This window comes from Larus michahellis, chromosome 1, assembly GCF_964199755.1.
Source record: "Larus michahellis chromosome 1, bLarMic1.1, whole genome shotgun sequence".
Taxonomy (NCBI): domain Eukaryota; kingdom Metazoa; phylum Chordata; class Aves; order Charadriiformes; family Laridae; genus Larus; species Larus michahellis.
Window position 1 is genome coordinate 368,790 of NC_133896.1, and position 25,211 is coordinate 394,000.

The 25,211-nt window shown below is 48.6% G+C and overlaps 1 protein-coding gene across 10 annotated transcripts in view; it reads left to right on the plus strand.

Annotated features, from left to right (window-relative positions):
• The window catches only part of SHANK3 (SH3 and multiple ankyrin repeat domains 3), a 378,942-nt gene that overhangs the window by 109,714 nt on the left and 244,017 nt on the right, over positions 1-25,211 (plus strand). For all 10 annotated transcript variants that reach the window (XR_012585285.1, XM_074573072.1, XM_074573077.1 and 7 more), the window contains exon 11: positions 14,911-14,977. Coding sequence is in view for 9 of the 10 variants with exons in the window: in XM_074573072.1 (XP_074429173.1) it covers positions 14,911-14,977 (67 nt within the window). In the remaining variant the exon portion in view is untranslated. The remainder of the gene's footprint in view (positions 1-14,910; positions 14,978-25,211) is intronic.

Below are 25,211 nucleotides of genomic sequence, written 5' to 3' on the forward strand. Positions count from 1 at the left end.
TACATTTTTAGTCTGACGGTTAGTCATGAATTAGTTTTCTGATCAGTTTTTCATCACTTGGCAGGAGTTTCGGCTAGATTTAATTTCTGTTGTTTCTGAGAACATCACATAAGGCTGTCAAAATTTTTGCAGAAGACAGCTATATGGTATCTTCAGTTTCTTTGCTCTTCACAAAGCCTGGCCTGCTACCCTCTCCTGAAAGTAACTCATACCCCTTAAATTTGGTTTGCACTTTACAAATTGCTGTTGTTGGTCATATCTGTTTACAAACTTATCTGCTTTGCCCAGCGCTTTTCTGGACAACAAAATTAAGTTGCCTGGTCTACAGGGCAATGTTCCTCTCCTTGCGTGGCATGATTAAAGCTGGTCGTAACTTCTCTTCATTTCCAGGCGGCTGAGAACTGTCGCAGACGATCACAGTTCACCACGAACGCCTGCGATTGCTCCAGCAGGTTTTTGGCAGTGTGACTCAGCTCGTGGTCTGCAGATCTCTGGCACTTTGCCGAAAAGTAAAGGCAATTCATAAATTGGGTGCAGAACCAGGCACAAAGGCAGATAATGCCCCAAATACTGCGTGTCAGTTTTATGAGGCCCAGCCGATCTGGTGATATTTGCTGCATGATCGCAGCCAAGTGTGGAGTAAAGAGCTCAAGTGAAAAGCCAGCGAACCCTCTGGTGCCGGTGGTACCGCCGCACTCCGGCCGCGCCGGCGCGTCCATCGGCTCCTGCCGCGCCGGGCTCCCCACGCCTGGCTGGTTGGGCACAGCTTTGTGCCTCGGCCTTTCTCCACCTCTTCTGCATCTGTCACACGTTTAGGTGGGCCTTATAACGCCTCGAGCGGCTCTCCTTAAATCCCTAAAGATTTACACTGTGACGTTATCTGAACATACCGTTTGTATCAGCTTTTTGGTACGATACAAACAGGTTGTTAGATGTGTTTTCTTCAAAGATTCGTATCTTGTTGCTTTAAAATAGACATCATGGTCTGAGCTCTCCAATTTGCAGTCATGTTGCCCAGGCAACAGAATATTCTCAAATGGAGTGATTTTGTTAAAGAATGTCTTTGGTTAACTGTGATTTTTCTAATTTAACTGAAATTTTAGCTGACAATGTTTGGATTTCAAACTTATTAATGACATCGTATGTTGTGATGTCATAGAAATTAATAAATTTAATTCCACTTATGTAGGTTATTAGTGTTCAGCTTTAAGAATACTTGGAAGGAAACGATGGTGGCGGTAGGTATTTTACAGTTTAGTTGGCTTTGCTGGAAACTCTTCCTAGCTAGCTGCCATTGTTCCTCAACAGGTGTAAAACACTCAAACAACATCTGCTGTTTGACGTCTTTTAAAGACTTAGTCCTAGCTAACGCCAAAAATGTTAGCTGATGTGAGGATGTCTATAGCATTATTTTTATTAATAAGCTCCGTATTTTTCTTGTCGTCACTACAACAGTAACCTTCTCCTCCTCCATCTGTTCTCTCTTGTCAAACGTTTGGATAGTAAGGGTTGTGGGTTTTTGTAAGTGTGTGCAGAGCCTACTGATTTTGCTCTCTAGCTCTACTATAGTGGAAATTAAAATAATTTATGGAGGTGTGGAGTTCCTGTTGGCACTTGGAGTGGTTATTCAACCTGTTATGTATTTAAAAATGCAAAACATCTTCCTCAAACTTACTGCATTTGCTGTCTGAGTGGGAAAACATTTTTTTTTTTCTTTTAGCATTTAAAAGCATGTTTGTTACCTTCTAACATACAATTAATTAAAGTTTGAGACTTCTGAGAAATCTGTTATCTCTGCTTAGGCTTTTTGTTGTCCTTAACGATCAGGTAACATAGTAACCCAGCTTCTTCTAATAGTTCTTATACTTCAGATTAATTAAAACTTGCTCATAATCCAGAACTTAAAAGCGTAGTTTCCAATGAAAATAAGCTAATAGCGACCGCGGTGCCTCTTTGCTCGTTTCAGAGCGTCGCTGTTTTCCGCGGGTGAGATCGGCCTCTCTGGGTCTGGCAGCGCAGCCGAGCTGGGCTCAGCACCCGGGGTGCCCACGCGTGTCCCCACCGCCAGGCAGAGAAGGCGCTGCCTCTGCAGCGCTCGGCTTCTCTGATGTGCCAAATGTGTAGCAGGCCTGGCTTGTGTATGGGCGACTTCTCCCATTTTCCAGTCGTCGTGTCTCCTTAGGCCTCTTGGGAATTGTAGGAAAACTGTCCTTCTCCTCTTCCTCCTGAAAGTAAAAATTCATTAACTCCCTGGAGTGCAGACTGGGTCTTGATCCAGGGCTGGAAATGGGTTTTGGGGGCACCAATGGGGGGTGCGGGCAAACCCGTCCCCACACGCCGGGGTGGGATGGGTACACGGCTCCGGGGCTGCCGAGCCTGTGCTCCTCTCACACGCGTGGTGGAGTCTGACACCTACCTCTCTGTAAGCTGTTTAATTACCTTCACTGCTAGAAGTCATCTTTTACCTCAGCGTCACTCTCCCTGATTTAATTGTCCTGTTATTAACTCTCACGTGTGTTGCAGCAGTCGGAAAGCCTCGCAGTGGGGCTTCTGCCCCATACCTTAGCACCTACGCACAGATCACCTCATCCCCGCTGGGAAGGACAATAGCTTGATCTCCTTTAGCTTTCCCATTTTAAAGGCTTTTACAGCTACTGGATCGCGTTTGTGTCCATCATGTGAATCTTCCTCTGTCCCTATGTTCTTCTTGACCTTGGCTCCAGGCGTGACCCAGAGCATTGGCACAGGTCCCGCTACTGCGGCATGCAGAGCTCGTCGCTGAACTCGCACCTATTTCCAATTGATAGTTTCCGTTAGTCTTTATGGCTACAGTTATTATTCAGAGAGTTTATGCTGAAGTTTTTCCCTGCTTTCTGAGGGTTTCCCCTCCCACAGCGGTTGCCGTGCCCTCGCTCGCAGCCTGGCTGTTCTGGGGCGCAGGCTCTGCTGCAGCAGCGCCCCGTTACCCCACCAGACCGTGCACCTTCGGTGTTACCCGCAGCGTCGGTGCCTTAGGCTGGTGGTCATTCCTAGCCCATAGTAGGTTTGCACCAAGTAATGTCCTGCTTGGTGATCCCTCTATGTTAACAAATACAGTTAGAGTGAGATAAATTATATATAACAAATTACACACACACACACACACACACACACACACACATATATATATATATATATATCCTGGACCCAATCTAGATATCTAGGTATACTTTCACAGAAAAAGGTAAATAGAATCATAGAATCATAGAATTGTTGAGGTTGGAAGGGACCTTTAAGATCATCGAGTCCAACCTTTAGCCTACCCTGACAAGAGCCACTTCTAAACCGTGTCCCTCAGTGCCCCATCTACCCTTTTTTTAAACACCTCCAGGGATGGTGAATCCACCACCTCCCTGGGCAGCCTATTCCAATGTTTAATAACCCTTTCAGTGAAAAAATGTCTCCTAATATCTAATCTAAACCTCCCCTGACGTAACTTGAACCCGTTTCCCCTCGTCCTATCACTTGTCACCAGGGAGAAGAGGTCAGCCCCCATCTCTCTACAACCTCCTTTCAGGTAGTTGTAGAGGGTGATAAGGTCTCCCCTCAGCCTCCTCTTCTCCAGGCTAAACAACCCCAGCTCCCTCAGTCGTTCCTCATAAGGTTTGTCCTCCAGACCCCTCACCAGCTTTGTAGCCCTTCTCTGGACACGCTCCAACACCTCAATGTCCCTCTTGTAGCGAGGGGCCCAAAACTGAACGCAGTACTCGAGGTGGGGCCTCACCAGTGCCGAGTACAGGGGGATGATCACTTCCCTAGTCCGGCTCACCACACTATTCCTGATACAGGCTAGGATGCTGTTGGCCTTCTTGGCCACCTGGGCACACTGCTGGCTCATATTCAGCCGGCTGTCAACCAACACTCCCAAGTCCTTTTCTGTCGAGCTGCTTTCAAGCCACTCTGCCCCAATCCTGTAGCGCTGCATGGGGTTGTTGTGTCCCAAGTGCGGGACCCGGCACTTGGCCTTGTTGAACCTCATACCATTGGTCTCAGCCCATCGGTCCAGCCTGTCCAGATCCCTCTGCAAAATGTGTAATATTGTACCTTTCTGGATACAAATGTCTTGTATGCAGGTCAAGATACCACTTTTTCTAGCTACTCTGAATAAGGAATCAGCCCTGTAAACGTTTGTCAAATCTGCTTCAAAACTATCCACTAAGGAAACCCTACGTTCACTCAAAGTAGATTTTCCTCAGTCCTCCTCTGTGCTGAGAAAATCAGAAATTTATTCTCAGGTTTAAATCAATTTTTCTTGCCAATTAAGCATATTTGTTCTTCCAGCGGTGGACTGGTGGGATAATTGATCACCAACCTTTTTGTGATACTCTTCTAAGCTTTAAGGTGAGCAAACCCACTGCTGTCAATCTTTCCTTGGTGGTCAAGATTTCCAAGTGCCTTTTCCAGCTTACTGCTTTCAGTTTGTTTACCTCCTTCTTAAAGAGCTGTGTCCCAAAACTGGACATACCAGTCCAGGTGGATCTTCACCATCTTGTTAATACCTCCTGGGATTAAGTTTGTCCTTATGCAGTGTCACTGTTTTCTTGACTTGTCTTTACTTTGGGGTTACTGCCGTTACCACACGTTGGCTAGGCACCGTAAGGCAGAAAGCAGTTATTCTCCACCTTGTATTTATGCACTTGATTTCTCCATTCCAAGTGTAACAGTTTGTGCTAGACGTTACTGGATTTCATCTTTCTGATTCCAGATATCGTTGCTTCTGTCAGCCAGACTCATAAACTTGTCAATCAAACTTTATATATTATGCTTTTTTCTTTTAACAAGATTTACTTTCCCAAAACTATGGAATTTATTGGTAAAACAAGAATAAAACCTAATTAGAGTCTATGGTGTCAAAACTGGCATAAGATATGCAGGACAATATAATTCAGGAAAGCATTCTAAATGCTAAATATGTATCAGTATTCTTAATGTACCATAGGTGGCCTCTGTGAAGACTTTACAGAACAAACTAGGTATTGTGAGTATAGGTGATGCTGGGACTGGTGACAGGCAGCTCGGCGGTGCTTTCTGAGGTCAATGCATTTGATAATTTAAAGTGTTTGAAAGTATTGATAGTCCTCCTGTTCCCTGGAATTCCTCTAATTTGCTAGGACCCAATATTTTAGTGGGCCATTTTTTCAAGACATTCTGTAGCTTACCGGGACTTGCTTATTTGAATATTAATTGCACTTAGCAGCTGCTGCCTGCCATCTTCCTTTGCTGTAGCTGGAGATTTCCGCCCCGTACACCCCGCCGTTTGGAAGGATGCATCCCCCATCCCTGCCCGCACCTGCCTTCTTGCCTCTTCTGCGTTGCTGTCTGCAGTTGTATCATCTGTGGTGGACCAAGGACAGGCTGCTGCCTTTTCTTCTTTGGGATAGATTTAAAAAGTTTTCTCCTGATACATTACTGGTTTATTTGGCTTCTCTTATCAATCTTAATATAGTTGAACTCTGGGCTTCCCATTGCTGGAGTAAAAGATTGCAGCCCATGAGAAGACTATCTGGCCGTGAATGATTTTCTGTCACTGTGTAAGAGGCTGGCAGTTGTTTTTTCTGAGAGGCTGCGCGTGGGCGGAGGGAGTGCATGTGCCGAATGAGAAGTACCCCAGCCTTGCTGCCCCGCAGAGGGGGGACGCGCCTCCCCCTCTCCCACCTGCCGCCTTTGTGGGCAGCCGCAGGTATGTGTCCGCGCTGCTCCGGGCACGGGGCGGTCTGCTTACCAAGAGGCAGTTTTCGTTGGCCTGATGAATTCTATTTGCATTTTTTTTATTTACCTGCTCTCTCAAGGCTTTCTTCTTATCCTCATTTTATTTGATTTGGTTTCTCTCTCTTTTCATTTGAAGTTTGTCATGTAAAAATTGATCAGGTTTCTGGCCTCCTGGCTCCCTCCCACTCCTCCTCCAGTATTCAGTGTGAGACTGATCTAATTCTGAGTCAGATGCCATCTCGGCTTCCATTATCCAGATGATGTTGCTGACTTGAAATCTTCCCTGGCCCGCAGCAGTCGCACTCCAGTTACTGATGCTATGCAAAAGTCTCTGCTTTGCACAGGACGCCCTGCATTTCCCCATTCTTCAGGCTGGGTCTGGAAGCTCTTGGAAGGTCTGTCAGACCCATCTCTAATTCTGGTGGTAAGGACTGTTCTGGACACAGATCTGCACACTGCCCGGTCCCTTGAGAGCATCCTTCAGTGCTGGCTGGACCAGAGACCAGACTGACCAACTCCTCCCCAAGAGGACCAGCCCATCCTCTCTATCCTATTCTGCCTGCTCTAGATAGGACCATCCATCATGACTCCATCTGAACAAGGCAGCCAAGAAATATCCTCACTGATATGTCTCCCCTCTCTCCAGTGTCTGAGGTACTCTCTTCCCAGGCAATGACTACCCACGGACCTTGCATTCAGCTCCCTGTGACAAGTAACCATGACTTGATTTTTTTTTTTTTTTTTTAAGGTGTGCTTTGTGGCACTGGGAGGTTTCTGTGCAGATGCCATCATGGCTCCAGCCACATCTGTCATTCTTGCCTTGCAGAATCTTTTTCTGAACTTTCAGGAGATGCCACCAACCCACCTTTGGTCTCTGCAGGAAGCTGAAGCTCATTTCTAGAGCCTTTCTGCAGTACAACGTATTTGTGGAAATTGTGACCTCCAGGACATGGCACATGTCACCCTGCATGGCTGCCCAGCACACGGCTGCCATGGCCCACAAGAGTCATAGCAGGGTGGAGGGGAGGTGACACCCCCGTGCCAAGGCTGCTGGTGGTGCTTGTACCAGTACTTCTTGGATAACACGCCGCTGTTCTCCTTATGGCCTGTACTGGTGGTTATCAGCCCTGCTGGAAGTGTCAGTCCTGATAGAGGTGAGATTCACTCCTCACAGCTGGAGGTCACGTTTCTCCTCCTCCAGCTCAAAGGCTTCCTGAGCACAGTGGCTCCAAGGTGCCTTCATTAAGGTTGTTCCCACTTCCCAGAAGCATTCAGAGTTCAGAACACCCTGCTCCCCTTGATGGAGCAGATCACAGCATCGTCTGCCTCTCTTGAGGATAGTTTTGTGATGCATCTTGGTGGGAGAATCATCTTGTTTTCCCAGTAGCAACGTGTGCCTCATCTGACAATACTGAGAAAGTTCTCTGTCTCTCTTGGCCTAGAGCTGAATGGTTGCAGCTTTGGATATTTTTTGTTTCTCATCTGTGTTTACATGTACCCACTGTCTGATGCAGATCATTCACAGACACTCCTTGAGGCTTAATGGCAGAATGTTAGTCTAGCTGCCTGGCTAAAGTGCCCCTTGTAAATCAAGGGCTCAGTGCGTGGTCCACAGGGAGAAATAAATACTCATTTGCTGTATAGACCACGGACTGCAAGTTGGGTGTTTCCAGGAAGTATTGGATCTACGGCATACATGTTGCGCGGCTGGTTTGCAGGCACAGAGGGCGTCTGGGATGCGTTTGTCCCAGATCAGATGTGTAGATCACGCACAGGAGGTCTGTCTCTTGCTTCCAGGAGGTGTTGGGTCTACGGCGTTGTCATACAGTGACTGACCCCGGTGACACTCCGGGGAAGCATCAGACTGGCTGCATCTGTGCAATGTAATGGCAGCAGACATTGCTGTGAGCGTATCTAGAGTTTCTGCTCATACGGCAGCCCAGATGGCGCTGCCATATGTGAGCAGTGGGATTGACCTAGTGGGACTGCCAGATTTCTGGAAATCTAGAACAAATATAGAACATGCTTGAAGTCTGCCTGGCCAAGTAAAGGTAGACAACTTTGAAAAAAGTCCAGACATAGAGCAGTGCTACCTGATTAAATAAAGTGTGATGATTAAAAAGACTCATTCTGCTCTCTGTTATCTGGGATAATGGAGAGGTAGAACATCATCAACCATGGAAAGCCTCAATAATTGGAGAGGTTGTGGGTAAAGCGATACAAAAATAGTTGACAACAGAGTCTGGCGTGTTGACAGATGCTCCTCAGGGTCTGAGGAGAGCTGAGTAGCTTGAATGTGTTATGACACTAAACTGGCTGCCTGCACCCTACCTAATAAGCCCTTTTACATTCCTCTTCCGCAGAAGGTCTGCTCCATTTTTCCCCAGCAGCATCGCTGATGAGTGTTTCTTTCTTGCCCCACCATCTCCTAGAGGCACTGCTGCTGTGTCTCACCTGCCTCCCTCATGGCTCTGCCTTCGCGCCCCGTGGCCGTCACCGCTCCTTTGCACGTGTAGGATGGTAACAGTGAGGTTCTGGAGTTCTCGAATTGTTGCAGTTTGCAACTGAGAAATACCTCTGAGAGTACAGCGTGCTTTAATTCGGAGCAAACAACACAGAGGTTTATTTGATTCAGAAAGAGTCTTTCCCTTCTCAAGCTGGAGGCTCCTGTGGGTGGGGGTATGAACTTCTTCAGGTGTGAAAGTACAGGAACAGGCCAGCGTTTTCCGAGCCACTCTGGCATCTACTCAGTGTTCTTCTGACCTTCATCCAGGTAACTCCCTTTTGAAGATATCATCAAAAACGTAAACTTGATCTTGTTGCCTCCTTCTCTTCTTTTTTCTTCCCACTTTGTGAAGATCCTTACCAGTTTTTATGTCAACTGGATGCTTTCCTCAACTCAGATGCGTATGGCTGGGAGTCTGTGACTCGTGGCTAGTTGATATGTTTTGCCACTCTTCTGTCTCCCTGTTCCCCACTCTGAGACCTTTACAAGGTGGTATCTCCAGTGGTGGCAGCCTGTCTGTGGGCTTTGCGTGCCATAGGACCACCCCTTCCTCATCACAGGGAAATGGTGCTTTACTGTGGATATTTTTAGGGACCAACGAGCAGATGACGGTGGAAATCCACCTTGGACCTAACAGTGTCTATACTTGTGAGGACAAGTTCAAGGTGATTGTATCCACTGTCGTTGCACCAGGAAAGCAGCTCCATTTTTTGAATCTTGGGGATAGCTGTCGTGGTTTTGGCCGGATTGGCCCATCAGAACGACAGATGGCCCTTGCCCCACTCTCCAAAGAGAGGAGAGGAAGAGATAAGGAGATTTATGAGTTTAGAAAAAGAACGAAACTACTTTAATGAAAATAATAATAAATAAGGAAATAGTAAATAATAATAGAATAATAATTTAAAAAAAAGTATACAATATATACAAAACTATATCGAGCTCCCAGGATGACAATTGTGTCACCAGCAGGCACAGGGAAAGTCCCAGACTGGAGTCAGCGACGGACAGGAGCTGAATTCCAGAACTAGAGTCAGGAATGCTGGGATCGGCATCAAAGGCAGACGAACAGACAGGGTTTGTAGACAGCAAATTATCCATGCGCCAGCAGTGTGCCCTTGTCGCCAAGAAGGCCAATGGCATCCTGGGCTCCATAGGGAAGACTGTGGCCAGTAGGTCGAGGGAGGTCATTCTCCCCCTCTACTCTGCACTGGTGAGGCCACAACTGGAGTATTGTGTCCAGTTTTGGGCTCCCCAGTTCAAGAGGGACAGGGAACTACTGGAGCGAGTCCAGCGAAGGGCAACCAAGATGATTATGGGACTGGAGCATCTCCCTTATGAGGAAAGGCTGAAAGAGCTGGGACTCTTTAGCCTGGAGAAGGCTGAGGGGGGACCTGATTAATGTTTACAAGTATCTAAAGGGTGGGTTTAAGGAGGACGGAGCCAGGTTCTTTTCAATGGTTCCCAGCGACAGGACAAGGGGCAATGGGCACAAGCTGGAACATCGGAAGTTCCGTTCAAATACACGGAAAAACTTCTTTACAGTGAGGGTGACAGAGCACTGGAACAGGCTGCCCAGGGAGGGTGTGGAGTCCCCTTCTCTGGAGATTTTCAAGACTCACCTGGATGCAGCCCTGAGGGATGTGCTTTAGGCAATCCTGCTCTAGCAGGGGAGTTGGACTAGATGATCTCTAGAGGTCCCTTCCAACTCTGAAGATTCCGTGATTCCTCCTCAGACGTTGGCCATCGAAGGAAGAGAGTTGTCCTTTTGATCCCTCAGCTTTTACACTGAGCGCGATGCAGACGGGACGCAATACCCTGTTGGTCAGTTTTGGGTCCCCTGTCCCATCTGCTCCTCCTCGCAGGTGGGACCCCTCTAGGCTTCTCCGCTTCCGACCATCTAACGGGGCAAAACAGCGAAGTTAGCTGATCGTGGTCGTTATAGCAATAAGTATAAGCAAGAGCCTCCGTGCGCACCATTCTTTGGTATAATCAGGTCTTATCACTCTGAGAGTGACCAGTTTCTGAACAACATGCTGTTAATTTCAGACTTTAGTCAGTTAGAAGAGGCCCAGCTAAAAAGTAAAATTACAAATCAGAAAATTGGTTTTGTTTTACCTCAAACCAGGACAATAGTATTCTTCACACTTCCCATGTGAAATACTGTGTTGCAGGTTCTCCAGGACTCTTATCCCTGGAGATACTCATACTTGAGCCCTCCACAGAACTACTGAGGTGCTGGCCATGGCAGCAGGATCGTCAAAATAGATTTCATATCCCTTTGTTCTGTGGTTCCTCCTTCCCTGGAAAACCTGCGGGACTGGAGCTGTACCTCCTGCCGTGTCCCGCCGGGCGGTCGGAGCGGCCGTGCTGGCCGGGACGCGCAGCGCTGCGGAGCGCGGGCAGCGGCAGGGTTTGTTACCGGCCACGGAGGGCTGCCCGCCCGGGGGTGCGAGAGCCGCGGTCTGTCCCGGAGGTGGTCTCCTGGCCCTGGCCCTCTGCAGATCCGCGTCTGCAGCATGTGGAGGACACGGGGTGACGACAGCAGGCACAGAGAGGCCGCGGGGCTTGGTCTGCAGGGCTCCTTTCCCATCCACCAGCAGCCTGGGGTGCTGCCTCTGTGCTCTTGCTCGCAGTGGATCCGTTCTCCGTGTGACGTAAGCTTGTCCTCTTCCTTGTCTGAGCACATTACCGCTTTGAGATACCTTTTGGAGCTGAAAAACACAGTACCTTCCCATAGCTCGATACATCTATTGAAGATCCATCTTTGTCCTCCATCATACGCCACAGTTCAGTGCAAGGAGGTAACAGATCCTTTAATATGAAGACAGAGTGATAATTCAGAAGAAGAAAAATTAAATATTCTTATAAAAGCAGGCCCAGGATGAAAACCCAGTTAAGTGCCATGGTTTAAAGTTGTTTAACCAGTCTCTGTGCACCTTCGACTTACGTTTAGTGGCAAACCAGTGATTGTACACCTCTGAGAAACCTGTGCTGGGTGGAGCGAGGAGGCAGCAGCCCCGGCCAGCTGTGCCCATGGCCTTGGCCATGTGGAGATGAGCCCCTTTGGCCTCTCTTCTGTAGAAACAGGACAGCCCTGTGGGGTCTGAGGGTTAGTAGTTGGCTGGTGTGTCACTCTGCCGCTGGCGTGAGGCGCAGCAGCGGTCTGCAGGTGTCCCCTCCGTGCTGTTGCTGCGTTTGCGGTGGATCCTCAACAGTTGTTACCGAGCTCTGTGCCAGCCTGTCACGCCGAGGGGCTGGGGGACCTTCTCCTGGTGTAGTGCGGTTTTTTCTTATTTATACATTTTTTTAGGGATTTTTCGCAGTACTGTTACCCACAGAACCTGGGTTAGATCTCAGAGCTATGACTCTTACCAGGCATGTTTAAATGATCTTTCTGTTTTCTGCTGCTAAGACCTTATAAGGACACCGATGTTACATGCTGCACAGTCTGTTCAGATATCCCTCCTTCTTTCTTTTAGAAATTACTGAGTTTGCCTAAAAAGATAAAAATAGGCAAATTGCTGTTAGATTAAAAAGCGTTGTCACCTTCCTATCAAGCTATGGAATGACTCAAGGTGTTACAGCATTTTCAGAAGATAACCCTGTGCCAGAGCCATAGCGTGGCTGTGTGTCTTGTGCGGCCTGAACGTGGGTTTCCGTTGTTGAGTCAGTGGCGTGCGATAGGACAGAGTCTACATTCGTAGCATCAGGGCAAGGCACGAGGAGAGATGCCCTTTGCACGGTCTGCTGTCTCCGTGCCATCACCGGGACAAGTAGCTTGGCTGTGATGTTAAGACGTCACTCCTATGTGGGACGTCTGGCTTACTGCTTGAAATTAAATCATTTATCTTCTGTGAGTAAGTCAGGCTGTTTTTCCTTGTAGTTACCAATTCCTTCCACTTCGGTGAACAAGCGCTAAAATTGCTAGCTATGAAATATTAAAAAAAAAAAAAAGTAAATAAAAATCTGTTTTCTGGCATTTCCATCCTTGAGACTTCCTTTTCTTGTTTACCTCTCCCCAGAAAGCTATTGCTTTTAACTTAGAGGAGTTCACCGATGTGGTCAGTCGTGCAGACGGTCTCATCAGTGTGACTGCAGGCAGCCAAGAGGAGCAGGGGCAGGAGTGCGCAGGCGGGTGCAGGGACACCGCGGTGTTTTGTAGCCAGGGAAGCGCCGGCTGAGGCGACACCGCAGTAGGTGAAACCCTTTCGTCTCCTTTGCTTCTTCCCAGTTGGATTGAAAAATGCAACCAGCAGGCCCTTCTCCCTTCACAGGGATTTATGGGAGATTATATTCACAGGCTTCTCCAGCGTGTTTCTTCCCACCTTTCAGGAACTCGTAACGGTTCAAGGCAGGCAGGGAGGGAGGGATGGAGCGTCTGTTGCCTGCGGTGCTGGGGCTGAGACCTCGGCGGGTGAGAGACCTCCCCCTCGCCGGCCAGGCCAGGAGGGATGCCTGGGGTACCGCAGCACAGGAGCTGCTCCTGATGCAGCACGTACGTTCACCGTACATTCGCCATGTGTTCACCGTACCTTTTTACAAATTATTCCCAAGATGACACTCAGAATTTGTACTTCGAATTTGGATTTTTCACAGAGACAGTGGACCATGCATTAAGTGTTCGTTTGAGGAACTTTGAAGTTCAAATGCTTTTTCTAGATTCTCCTTTCCAGTCTTCTGCCAGGTTGGTTATTTTTGCTTTCGCATTTCCCCAAATTCAGGTCATTTGCCCTTCTGTACAAAAGCCTGCTCAAAGAATGTGGCCTTTGGGAGAGCAGACGTTATGAATGTGTGTGTATGTATAAGGAGAGACAGAAAGATTGCAATTTGAAGCAAGCTTGGGGGAAAACAGAGATTCTTACTCTATTTTCTCTGCTACTGTGGCCTAATTTCCCAAACGCAGAAGGAAGATTTCCTTTCTTCCTGCCATCACCGATCGCATCCAGCTCCGGCTGAGGAGGTGGAGCACGAATTCTGGGCCTCAGAAAACAAAAAAAAATTCACATAAACATTGTTGAGCTGAGGATAGTAAGACTATTTCTGCTGATAAAGGATGATAGTAGAGAGGTGTGCGTGCTGTACTGAGTCACCAGTTAAATATATCCCTTCGTCACAAGTTAGTGGTAAAATGCAAATTAACCTCGTATTTCTGAAAGCTGTTCTTGTGGGAGGGCAGGGAAGCGTTTAGCAGCTGGAGCTGCCGGTGCTGCTCTTGGCGGTGTCGGCGTCTGGGAGGGTTTGGTTTCTGCTGTCTGCCTGACCATGTACGTTCGTCTCCAGTACCGACCCATCACGTACGTTCCTCTCAAATGCCACAACCCTAAGTTAAAAGGAGAAGGGGCCCGGGGGGTGGTGGTCCCAGCGCGGACAGGCAAAACCGGCAGCTGTATCTCAGCCTGTTCTTGCATGCGGTTTCGCGCTCTGAGCAGCAGCGCTTTGTTTTCACCCAGAATCAACTTGATCCAGCTGCTTCTCGCTCCCAAACCAGCTGTAGGTGCTGCTGAGTGAGGGCACCGTCCCGAGAGTCCCAGCAGTGTCTGGGGGGACTGGGTGTGCTGGGGCGGGTGGGAAGGGCAGAGGCGGCTGCGGTTCGCAGGGGCATCGAGCGCGGGACTCGGCCGGCTCAGCCCAGAGCACTTCTTCCAGCTTAATTTCCTGGAGACCAGTGATGGGTTTTGTGTTCTGCTACCCATCTCGCTGTTCTTTCACGTGTTAAAAGAATACTTTCAGACCTTGTTCTGAAAATATTGGATTGTTCTGCCTTACTAGCTGTGGTGTGGTGCTGTTTTGGGGTTTTTTCCCAAATGTGTAAGAAATCAACAGAGAGTTCAAGTGATGTCGCTAGTCTATTGGCTGAAGTCTTGCTTTAGGAGAGTAGTACTTCAGTCTCTCTCCTCTTACGCCTGTTAAGCGGCCTTCGTGTACGCTGCTGCTGCTCTGCGGTTCCCAGGACGCGAGCCCCTCTAGACGCAGTTCCTGGGGTAAGACAGACCAGGTTTGTCTCTGTGTTTGCTGGCAGACCCACGTTCAGCTTCCCCGCTTCCCGCGTTCCTTTGAGTTCTCTACAATTCTTCCCGTGGGGAGAAATCACGGGACGGGTGGTGGGCAAAACAATGTTTAACGTTGGTCTAAAATGCCGTGGCTTTCCTGGGGCGAGGCGCTGCTGCAGCTTTGCGAGTGGCAGCGGTTCCTCGGCCGGCGCAGCCTGGAGCGAGACGAGTTAGTGCTGCGGAAGGTTCAGGTGGGATGTGCAGGGAGCTCGGTTGCTGGTAAGTCGCCTTTTGTCAGCTAACTGGGATTCACTGGAAGGCTTCAGGCTGGAGAACATGCTGTCAGTACCTGCAAGACCTAAGATTAGTTCCTCGCTGGCGTCAGGCATATCACCGCCGGGCTCTGAGGAGAGGGCAATGGTTGTCTTGGAGCAATTCGCCACCTTCTCATCACACAAGCCATCGACATACGCTCTCCCTGCAGTGCTGAGAGCGTATCTCCACCGTGGGGTTACTGGCTGGGTGAGCTGAGGCAGAACAATCGTTGGCTCTGCGTCCCCCATGGAAAGCAGCTGTTGTTAGTCCATATGGCATAACCCATGCGAGCGAGCGCAGGATCGGTGCTGCTCAGAGCCGCTCAACTCTCTTCCCTCCCTCTCTTTTCAGGTGGCTATCATTGCAGGAAATTTTGAATTGGCTGAAATCATCAAAACCCACAAAGAGTCCGATGTTGGTGAGTTTGATCTTTCTTCTTCCCCCTTTTTTACCTTTTAAGTCTTGCTGTAGAGTCCAGGGCTGTTAGCGTGGGTCTGTTAATTGGTGGTTTCCCAGTGCTGCCTGCGGTGGGGGGTGGAAGCTGCAGCTTGTTTTGGGCGTGGGGGGTGGCAGGACAGCTCTGCTTCCTCCTGGGGCCATCAGTGTCTGGTTTCTTCGTTCAGTCCAGGGTTTGCTTACGACTGATGAGGTTGCCAAGCTAAAGAATTAGCCACGCCGTGAGTCTGGAGCAGCTCTGAAAAGCTCTTCTGTAAAATCCCTTACCTTTTTCTTTCTCTTTGCATCCTTGAGGCCGTTCCATGCCAGAGATCCTCTCCTGCTAAGGCTGTTAACGGGGCTTGCTGCAAGGAGGAGACAACCTCTGTCTTAATGATAATGGTTATGGAGCTGCCCCACGCTGAAGCTCCTATAAGTACAAGAGGCGAAGTACCAGCCATTCTGGTTGTACTTGCTTCTTTATGGAGGAATATTTTTGGATTTTCTGGTCATCCTTTTTCCTTGTGGCATTTCTTCTGTCCTTCTGCGAGGTAGATACTATCATGCCATATATTATATGCTATAGAAAACTGAGTTGTAGGTCAGATATAAAATCAACACTTACTGAGTTTTCTTGAATTATTCTGAGAAGTTTATTGGTCTGGAGCTCTCTAAAGCAATGGAGGAACCAAGTGAAGAGTTAACTCTCAGCACGTGTGCCTCACAGAAGGGGCAGAGTCATGGGGTCAGCAGCTGAAAAATGACGTGTGGACTTTGAAACAGCCTGCAAGTATTGGGCTTGGTTCTTGGAAGTGGTTGTGAATCTAGAAACCTGGGCCCCAAGGTGTCCTTTATCACTGCTTTTCTCAGACAGATCTCACTGACAGTTACGAACGGCTGCTGAGAATGTGTAGGGAGATATGAGTCAGGAAGAATGTGGGGAAAAGCCTGAAAATTCCTTATAACTATGTCAGCGAACAGTGCTGGCAAGAAAGCCACCCTGTTAATTCAAGAGGATAGTGACTGTCTGTGCTGTGAGAGGGGTTTTGGACTAGATGACCTCCAAAGGTCCCTTTCAGCCTAAATTCTTCTATGATTGAACCTCAGTCTGTGATTTACTGGCTCAATTATTTTTATTGAAGAAGTGTAAGAAAAAGGGGCACGAAAACATGTCAGGTAGAATGAATTCTTCATGTGTTTGATATGGCTGTTTATATAAAATAGGTCAGGTAACAGTTGCAAACTAATCGCACGCAAACCAGCAGGTCCAGATGGCATCCACCTGGGGTCAAGGGAACTGGCAGTGAACTTCCCAAGCAAGGAGAAATTGTTTTTTGAAGTTCATTAAGAGCTGAGAGGTGTGAGTGTCTGACCAGAGGAGAGCAGACTGGCGTTACGGGGGATGAGGAAGGGGCAGTGCTTGGTCTTTTCTCTGCTAGTTCTGTCAGAACAGTTGAAGAAATACCGAAACTGAGAATCTGGTAGGAAAGGGCAGCATAAGGCAGCATTGTAACTGGTAGCTCCTGGAGAAGTCTTCTTCTCGAGTTCCCAATATTAGGTGAAACGAGAATTGGTGGCCCATGCCATCAGAAATATTCAGAGAGGACCTGCTGTGTCAAGGCTGTGGGAGGAAGGATGGTTAGCAGCAGCTTTGCTCCGTTCCGCAGGACGGCCCTTAGCACGTGGCTGCGCTTCCAGGCTCTTTGACCATTCACCCATGTTTCTGTCTGGATCCGGACAGCTCTCCTGAGGTGGAGCCGGCTGTCCGCGCTTGTTGTGCTTTGCCTTACAACGTAGAGCAAGCCCGGAGGGTGTGAACTCAGTTTCTTTCAGGTGAAAATAACCCAGAAACTGGGTTTTAGAAAAACACCTGATGTGCTCCATCTGCTGACAGACGTCCAGCCAGGGTCAGCACAGTTGGAAGTAAGATGCCCAGTGTAGACGCCGGGTGGTCAGTGACAGCCATGGAGAGCCCATTGGGCTGCAGAACTTCTCGTGCAGGTTTCGCTGTGGTTCCTGTGCACAGGTCTCCGTCCCTTCAGTCGGCGCAGAGACCGAGAGCTGCTTCTTTCATCACAGCCACCAGCACTGGGCTCCAAGAAGGTCAGAGTGGAACCTGCAAGTCTGGGGAGGAGACCAGGTTCTTACAAGTAGAAGCATTTGTGGAGACTGGCTGTTCCTTCATTTCTGGTTTGTTCCTTAGTCTCATGTTTTATGGATGTGCGGACAGAGAATGCCATGAATGGCAGCCGCTGCGCTTTATTTTCTTGGTTGGACCTGAGAGGTTGGATCACATCAACGCCACCACAGACCCTCTGTGGCATATCCTGGTGCTTGTTGGTCAGTGCAGCCCCTGCTGTTGCCTGCATGGGAATGGGTTCTGTGGAGTGAAAAGGGCAGCCCTAACCCTCTTCCTAAGCAGCTGGAGGGTCTCCTTGGGTACGGCTGCAGAGCCTTCTCTCCGACCGCTCCAGGCAGCTGTGGAGACATTCTCAGTTAAGCACGTTTACTGGTGATGCCTTGGGGAAGTACCTAAGCCACCTACTCCAGCAGCCTTGAGCAGGTTTGCGGGGGCTCTGTATAAAGGGAGGGCTTCCTCCAGGGTGGTCTTGAGCCGGGTGTCTCGCTCCCAGTGCAGCCCCCAGAGATGGCCATGGAAAAGGGCTGCGTATTGAGCAGGAACACCAGGAGCTGGTCAGTGGGAAACAACGCAAGCAGGATGGTGTCTGAACCTCGGGCCCTCTCCGGGGTGCCACTGCCAGCCTCCTGCCACGTCCCATTGTCATTCGAGTCTTAAATCCACATCGACATCTATCAGTCAAACGTGCAGTTCCACTCAGTACAATCAGATGTGCACCACAGTACCTGTTTTTCATTCAAACATTTGCAATGGTGTTAATTGCACATTGTTTTTTTATCAGTTGGATCCTGTGCCAGGTGCTCAATAATTTTCGTGATCCATCTTTTTGAGAAGGTTTCTTGGCCTGCAAATTTTAAAGTATTTGTTTCAGCTACTTAGTAGCCGCCTCTGCTTTGTCATCAAGATGACACAAATGCCTCTTCCCGCTTCTTTCAGAATATACTTCTACGAAATAGCCCAAAAGCTTTTTTTGTCGTTTCTTCCATGCTAAAACCACTTGTTTTTCTTTAATGTTTGTAGCTCCCCTTATTTATTTTGAGTGTATTGTAACTGCATATTGATTTCAATTATTTTCCATAATTGCAGAATAAATATATTCTGCAGTAGCGATTGATGCCTTCATTTTGCTACTCTTGTCCAAATAGGCATTTAACCGTAGTTACATTATTTCTTAATTGTGGTTTTATAACTTTTCTTTGGTTGCTAATTTTTTAAAAACTCCTGATTTTCATTCATATTTTCTCTCCCTGCATGAAAGAAGATCTGGAGGAATAATATAAATCAGTTCAATACTGAGAAATTATCCTCAACATGTACGTAAGACTGGTTGGGGCTGTCTTCCCTTTTCTTATGCTGAATATAATCAGGTCATGATTCACGGTCACTAAGCAACCACCACCTTCAAGTTAAAGGAATTAATTCATTATCAGTCATAACGAGGCCCAACAGTTACCCCATATTACGTGGAATACCTTTTTGTTGGAGGTCGGTGATCTGCAGCTCTGCCTGAGATCACCAGCGTTTGTTTGCCACGCTGAAGCACACCATAACAACACTGTTTTCCTCCCGTGTGCAGGCAGGGCTGGGGAGGAACCCATCCCTCAGCGGCCCTGCGGTGGTCCCTGCTTTTGGGATGGGTTGGTCTCTTGGCCCGTGTCTGCTCGAGATCCTACAAGCCCTGGTGCACCGTTAGCTCTGTAGGTGCAGCACCGCTGGCAGAGCCTTCCTCTCTCCTGCTGCTTTGGAGTGGGTTTTTTTTCAAGGTATTTGGGCATATGAGGACACAGGTTGGACACAGCAAAGGTCAGAAAACGACCTGGTCACCGAACTCCTCATTAGGTGTCCATCCCAGGTGGAAAGCAGTGTGTATCCAGATGCACATGGCCCTGTTCCCTAGTCTCTTCTCTGTGTGAGCTGATACCAGCGTAATGGTTTAGAGCACGGCATATTAGGAAGACTATGTGAGACTTTGGGAATTGACTTGTCAGTTGTTGCTGAGAAATCTCAGCTTTATGATGTTTTGTAGCTCAAACCAAAGAATAAGTTATTTCTCATTAATGAGCGTGTCGTGGAGCCAACCCAAGATCGGTATCTCCCTGTCCTTCAGGTGCCCTCCTTATCTGAAGCCCGTCCAGGTGTGTCCAGGTGCTGCAAAGCTGTCTGTCAGAAACTGCCTGTTGGAGCTCATCCTGGGATTACCAGCGTGTGAAACATCTAACATCTTCCAGTGCTACTGATTCTTCAAGTTCTCCCCTGTGAAGAGGAGAACAAGTTTGGGTTGGAACAAGATGATCTTTAAGGTCCCTTACAACCCAAACCATTCTATGATTCTATGAAATCCTCCCCAAAGGATTTAAAAGACAGCATTTTGCTTCCTTAGGACACTATGACTTCATATCACTTGTTGCTAAGACCCAATAACTCGCTCATAATATTCACCATCTGTGAAACATTTTGTGTTTCATAAGGGAAACAGGATGCCATTTCAGATCTTTGGCCATCCACGTTCGCCTGGTCTGAACCTCTTCTGGCTTACTATGCCTTTTTTGAGATGGGGGATTTCTACAGTGGCATAAAGATGTCTGGTATCCCGTGTTTGAATGGTGTTTCTAGACACTACCAAGCTCAGAGAGAACTTCTTCTTGGAGCTGTGCTGTAGAACGGCATAGAACATCTCAGGTAGATGTGTACGACAAGCAGAAGTAGAGGTTGTGACGTTTCTTCTTCCTTTCTAACCTTTCCCCTTGATCCCTTCTCAGAGGAATTTTTGGAAAGTGCTAAATGAAGTAGAAGTTGAAAAACATTGTGTGGAAGCCATAAATGAGTTCTTGTACAATGGAAAGCTTTATTTCTTTTTGTCTGAGTGTGTCAAATTTCCTGGAATGTGTAAAAAATGTGGATGTTCTTGTTGAACTTATTCTATTTATAAGGATAGTTGGAAATCTGTAAGCTGGCAATGGCAAAGAGATAAGATGGAGAACGATAGCTTTCTATGTGCCCTTCTTTCTTGCCTGCCTTCTACAAAGACTTTTTTTGCTCACTATTGTCAGACGGAATATTAAGCTATGTGAGGCCTTGGTTCCTAGCAGCCAGTCCAGCAGTTCCTAAGAAAGGGTATGGTTCTCTTCCAAAAATGCAGTAAGATGTGGTGGGACAACTGGAACAGCTCTTGGGTCCTGCCAGAAGTGGGACTGCAATTACAGCAGGGTAGAGGTAGGTTTCACACTCTTCTTGGCACAGCAAATTCAGTGGTCCAGGCTGGGGTTGTTCCACAGCAGAAGTCATAGGATGGTCATAGAAGATAGATCTTCTGCAGAGAACCACTCCTCGCTGGGAAGACCGAGCTGAGCAGCAGTTTGGTGGCAGTACTTGTTTGGAAATGGAGTTAAAATCCGGGCTGGCTAAACTCGACTCTTAGGGTTTATTTGTGTGGTGGGCATGAGAACAGCAGCCCCTCGCGCTGTGGTTTCCCCTCTCTGAAGAGAAGCGGGGTGGTGGTGCTCAGACATCTGCACCTCTCTGGGAGGCTTGTTTCTCCGTGGGGAAATGCTGCCGGGTGTTGACCCTTCAAGTTCACCCAAGGCGGGCAAGGGGACCTGTGCGGGATGCTGTGAGCCTGCCCCCAGCGTACTCCTCCTGTCCCCATCTCTCTGAAGGCTCTTCGCCACTCCTTCTGCAGGGGATGCAGTCAGTCCACCGGTGACCGTAGGCCTGCGCATGGGTGACCTCACAGGAGAAATTTATTTTTTTTCATCGTGAATTTGAAAAATTCCTCAAAAAGCTACTGATGGAACAATAAATTTTTGAGACAGGAGTGACCAGTGTTGTCATCTTGTGACGGAAACAGTAATGCTTGCACAAGTCTATGCAAACTTCTGCATAAGAACTCTGTGCCAGTATGCAAATATGACTGTGGGTCTGACTGTCACCTTGGCAAAGCAATAGCTGCCCTTTCTTTATTTTCTTAATATAGAGCAGGTTGACCAGCTTCTGAACCATTGCATGGCTTTATTTTGAATGCTTCCTGTTTTTTAACATTATTTTTAGAAATGTGGGCTCAATTGAAATGCATTTTTCCATAATAACCTCATGGATGAACAGAGGTTGATATATCCCGTGGTTATGTTAGCTCTTCTGCTCACTGCATCGGTCTTGGAGCCTGACCTCAGCTGATTTGTGTCAGGACTCGTGGGCTTGTTTCAGTTTCGCTGCTTTTCAAGGAACTGTCCTTAGTTGTACAACCTCTGTTCACGTTCCCAGATACTTCATCTTGCATCAGGCTGCAAGGGAGCATGTTGAGGTGATCCTGTCGTAACAAATGCCCAAGATTTCATGGTGTTGATGCTCTTTCTTGTATGTTATAGAATCACAGAATGGTTTGGGTTGGAAGGGACCTTAAAGGCCACCCAGTGCCACCCCCTGCCCTGGGCAGGGACACCTCCCACCAGCCCAGGTTGCTCCAAGCCCCGTCCAACCTGGCCTTGAACCCCTCCAGGGATGGGGCAGCCACAGCTTCTCTGGGCAACCTGGGCCAGGGGCTCACCCCCCTCACAGCAAAGGATTTCTTCCCAAGATCTCATCCCAATCTCCCCTCTTCCAGTGGAAAACCCTTCCCCCTCGTCCCGTGGCTCCCCTCCCTGAGCCAGAGTCCCTCCCCAGCTTTCCTGGAGTCCCTTTAGGGACTGGCAGGGGCTGGAAGGTCTCCCCGGTGCCTTCTCTTCTCCAGGCTGAACCCCCCCAGCTCATCCCATTCCACCTCCCACCAGCCCAGGTTGCTCCAAGCCCCGTCCAACCTGCCCTTGAACCCCTCCAGGGATGGGTCAGCCACAGCTTCTCTGGGCAACCTGGGCCAGGGGCTCACCCCCTGCATTATAAAAAATTTCTTAGTTATGTCCAATGTAAATTTACCCTCTTTGACCAATGGCATTTGACCAATGCCGTTGCACCGGTCATTGCATCACCTGTGCTTCTGCTGCCAATGATCTATATTTTTGCTAAGTCATTGATAAAGACAAAAATATAAATACTACTGTACCAGGAGCTGACTTCCTGGATAATATTGGAAATATTCCCAACTGCCGTTCTCCATTAACATTCGTTATTGTGTCTGTTAAAATGTGCTCTGGTAACTTGTCCAGTGGTAGCAGCTAAGGAGAATATCCCAGGGTCAACTGTTTCACCCAAAGCTTATGATGTCAGCAGTTATTTTTGTCAGTGAGATCTGAGCTCTTAAAGCCATCCTGGCTGATATAAATTAAATTCTCATGCCTTTTTATTAATTGATAAGTGTCCTGTTTCAGTTTTTCCAAGCTTTTCCTAGAAATTAGATGAAGTTCAGCTCTGTACGATTGTTGGAATCATCCCCCTGACCCTTTGAAAGCTGCCTCCCCATCTCTGGAGCTTTTGAAGGAGTGTTATAGATATAGGCCAGTGACTGTGAGCTGTATTGAAAATTCTTTTGAACTTTGCTGCAGAAGCTTTCAACCTGCTAATTTGGATGAACATAACTGAACAAGCGTTGGTTGCTGCCATCCTTGGCGTCGTGGGGGAAGTTTTAAATGCTCCATTTTGGTCTTGGGAGCGTTTTTTTCCCAGTACACATGTATGTATAGGAATTATTTTCAAAGACAGATCAGAAATACTGGGTAGATTTTTCTGATATTCTCTTATCCTCATTGTTAATTCAGTTGCGTGCTGCCTGTAACGGGTCTGAGCAGTTGTTAGGATTTCCTCGGGGGGGGTTAGCAGTGGGCTGATAGCCCAAGCAGGACCCTCGATGTGCTGAATGTAACAAGGCGAAACAGAGGAATGAAAAATGCACCAAACTCTTGCAAGGAAAGATTTCCAGTGGTGAGATGCGTCGGCTGATGGATTTTACCTGAAGAGAAAGGCTGAAAACCACATACCAGAGTACTGCCCACAGGTGAATTGCCAGCACCTTTGAGAATCGCTTGTAGGGGAAAACTAGCAAGTTTAATTAACATATATTTTTAGCAGTTTCAATTTAAGTTTTACAAATGCAGAGTAAAATCTGTTTCCAGCTGTGAAGGGCTGGCACTGAGCAGGATGAGGTGAAGCAGTGAGGAGGGGGTGGCTCTGGGGGACGGTGTCCAGAGGTGCAGCGTCAGGTGTGAAGGTCGGTAGCTGAGAGGCAGATGGAGATGGCTGGAGAAATGGCTGGAGGATGACTTTATTTTTTTTAATTAAAAAATATAATGGGGCTGTAGTTCCCCTCAGCAGACTACTGCTCAGTACCGAGGTAAATTACCAGCTCCCTCATTGGAGCCGAGAGGTTCTGTTTTGCCTCGTCATCTCGTCCTTTTCCTTCAGCTTTCATTCCTAGAAAAAAAAAAACCCTGGAAGGTCTCTGGGAGTAGCCTCTCTCCTGATGGGAGAGGAGCCTGGGCATAATCTGCCTCGTGCGGCGCGGTGCTGCGCGCCTTCCCAGTTTGCTTTGTAATTTTCCACTATTAAAATGTAAATGTGGCCTCTCAGCTTGGAACTACGGAGACATTTGCACTCTGTGTGCTTTTGCTCTTTTACATGAATATTTAACATTCAGCCAGCAAATCTAAATAACCTCCGACTGTTGATTACACTTTCATTCGTTAGGCTGCAGCTCGGGTTGTCGGAGCGTGGTCCTGGTGCTGCCCAGGTGCCGGCGCAGCGTCGTGGGGCCGGGAACTCCTCGGGGAGCCCCGGCCGTGTCCCACTCCCACCGCAGCGGAGCGGCGAGAGGCGTTTTGCAGGCGAGAGCCGTGCGTTTCCCTTCTGGAGGGCAGGAAGCAAACGCGGGAGCGTCAGATGAACCAGGCTGGCTGGTTGTGCTGCTTCGAGCAGCGCTGTCATGGTAACTGAACTGATTCATTTTGCTGTGAGAAACCCAGTAAACATACTTTGATTAAACTCTTGAGAAGGTATAGAAAAGAATCTTCAAAGCTGATTGTATGAACTGCACAAAGTTGTTGTTTTTTTTTAATTTATTGCTCTCGCTTCCCTCCCTTCCCCACTGGGGACAGTGGATCTGGGGGATGGGGAGAGGAAGCCTCGGTCAGAAGCGGCGATATGGCAGCAGCCTGGAACTCTCCTGTTTCTGGCACTGGTGGCCGGAGTCCGGGCTCAGCGGTTTATGTTATTACCAGTTTCAGGCAGGTTGAGGCACAGGGAGAAGCCGGCCGTGTCTCGGGACGTGTATGGTGGTTCGGAGCATCATGGCACGCCAGAGCACCTCTGAGCCTCCTGGCGAGGACCTCACCTGCCAACCGAGGAGATCGGCTCCTCCCCGTGTAAATTGGTGTTATGAGTAAACCGCCTGTACAAAACCCGAGTCTCTGTGCTGAGCTTTGGCCCATCAGACTTCACGTCACATCACATTGCACTTCTGGCCTTGGGAAGCTGTTGGGTGAGACACATCTCGTGTCCTGCAGCAGATCCCCAGCCTGCCGGGAGCCCTCTCCAGCCCTCCCTTACGGCTGCCTTCTCTCTGCCGAGGAGCGTGATTTCAGTCCTTCGTACTGCGGTGACAGTGGCCGGCAGGGGATGGGGCAGGGTCCCATCTCGGTGACCAGCTGGGGCTCGCGCAGAGGGTGCAACAGGGAGAGCAGCATGAGGGAAACCTTGCTCAACGTCCCTCTGAACGAAAGAAGACTAAGCTCTCTGTAAAGCTGAGGGTGACCTGATTTTTGGCTGAATGAAGCCACTCTGCTGCGCTGGAGGGGGCTGGTCCTCGGAGTTAGAGCCAGCGGAGCAGGCGGGACCGCAGCATCCTCGCTGAGCGCCGGCCGTCCTGCAGGAGAGTGCGGCAGAGGGAGGCTCCTCCTGCCTTCTGGAGACGTTACGTGGTGCTGGGATTGCTGCATGGTCTGGAGACCGTGTATGCTGCAGGATGTAGCTGCACAGATGTAATTGGGCTGTGGTGAGCATGTGGTGGGTCTGTGCGTTGGCTCTGTTAGGGAGCCAGGGGCTCTGGAGCATGCTGCTCAAAACAAAGTTACGGTTAATTCAGCGCTTCCAGTGTTCTTGTCTTTCACCCCTCTCCCTCAGAACAGCAGAGGGTTTCCCCAAGACTCTTGCTTTT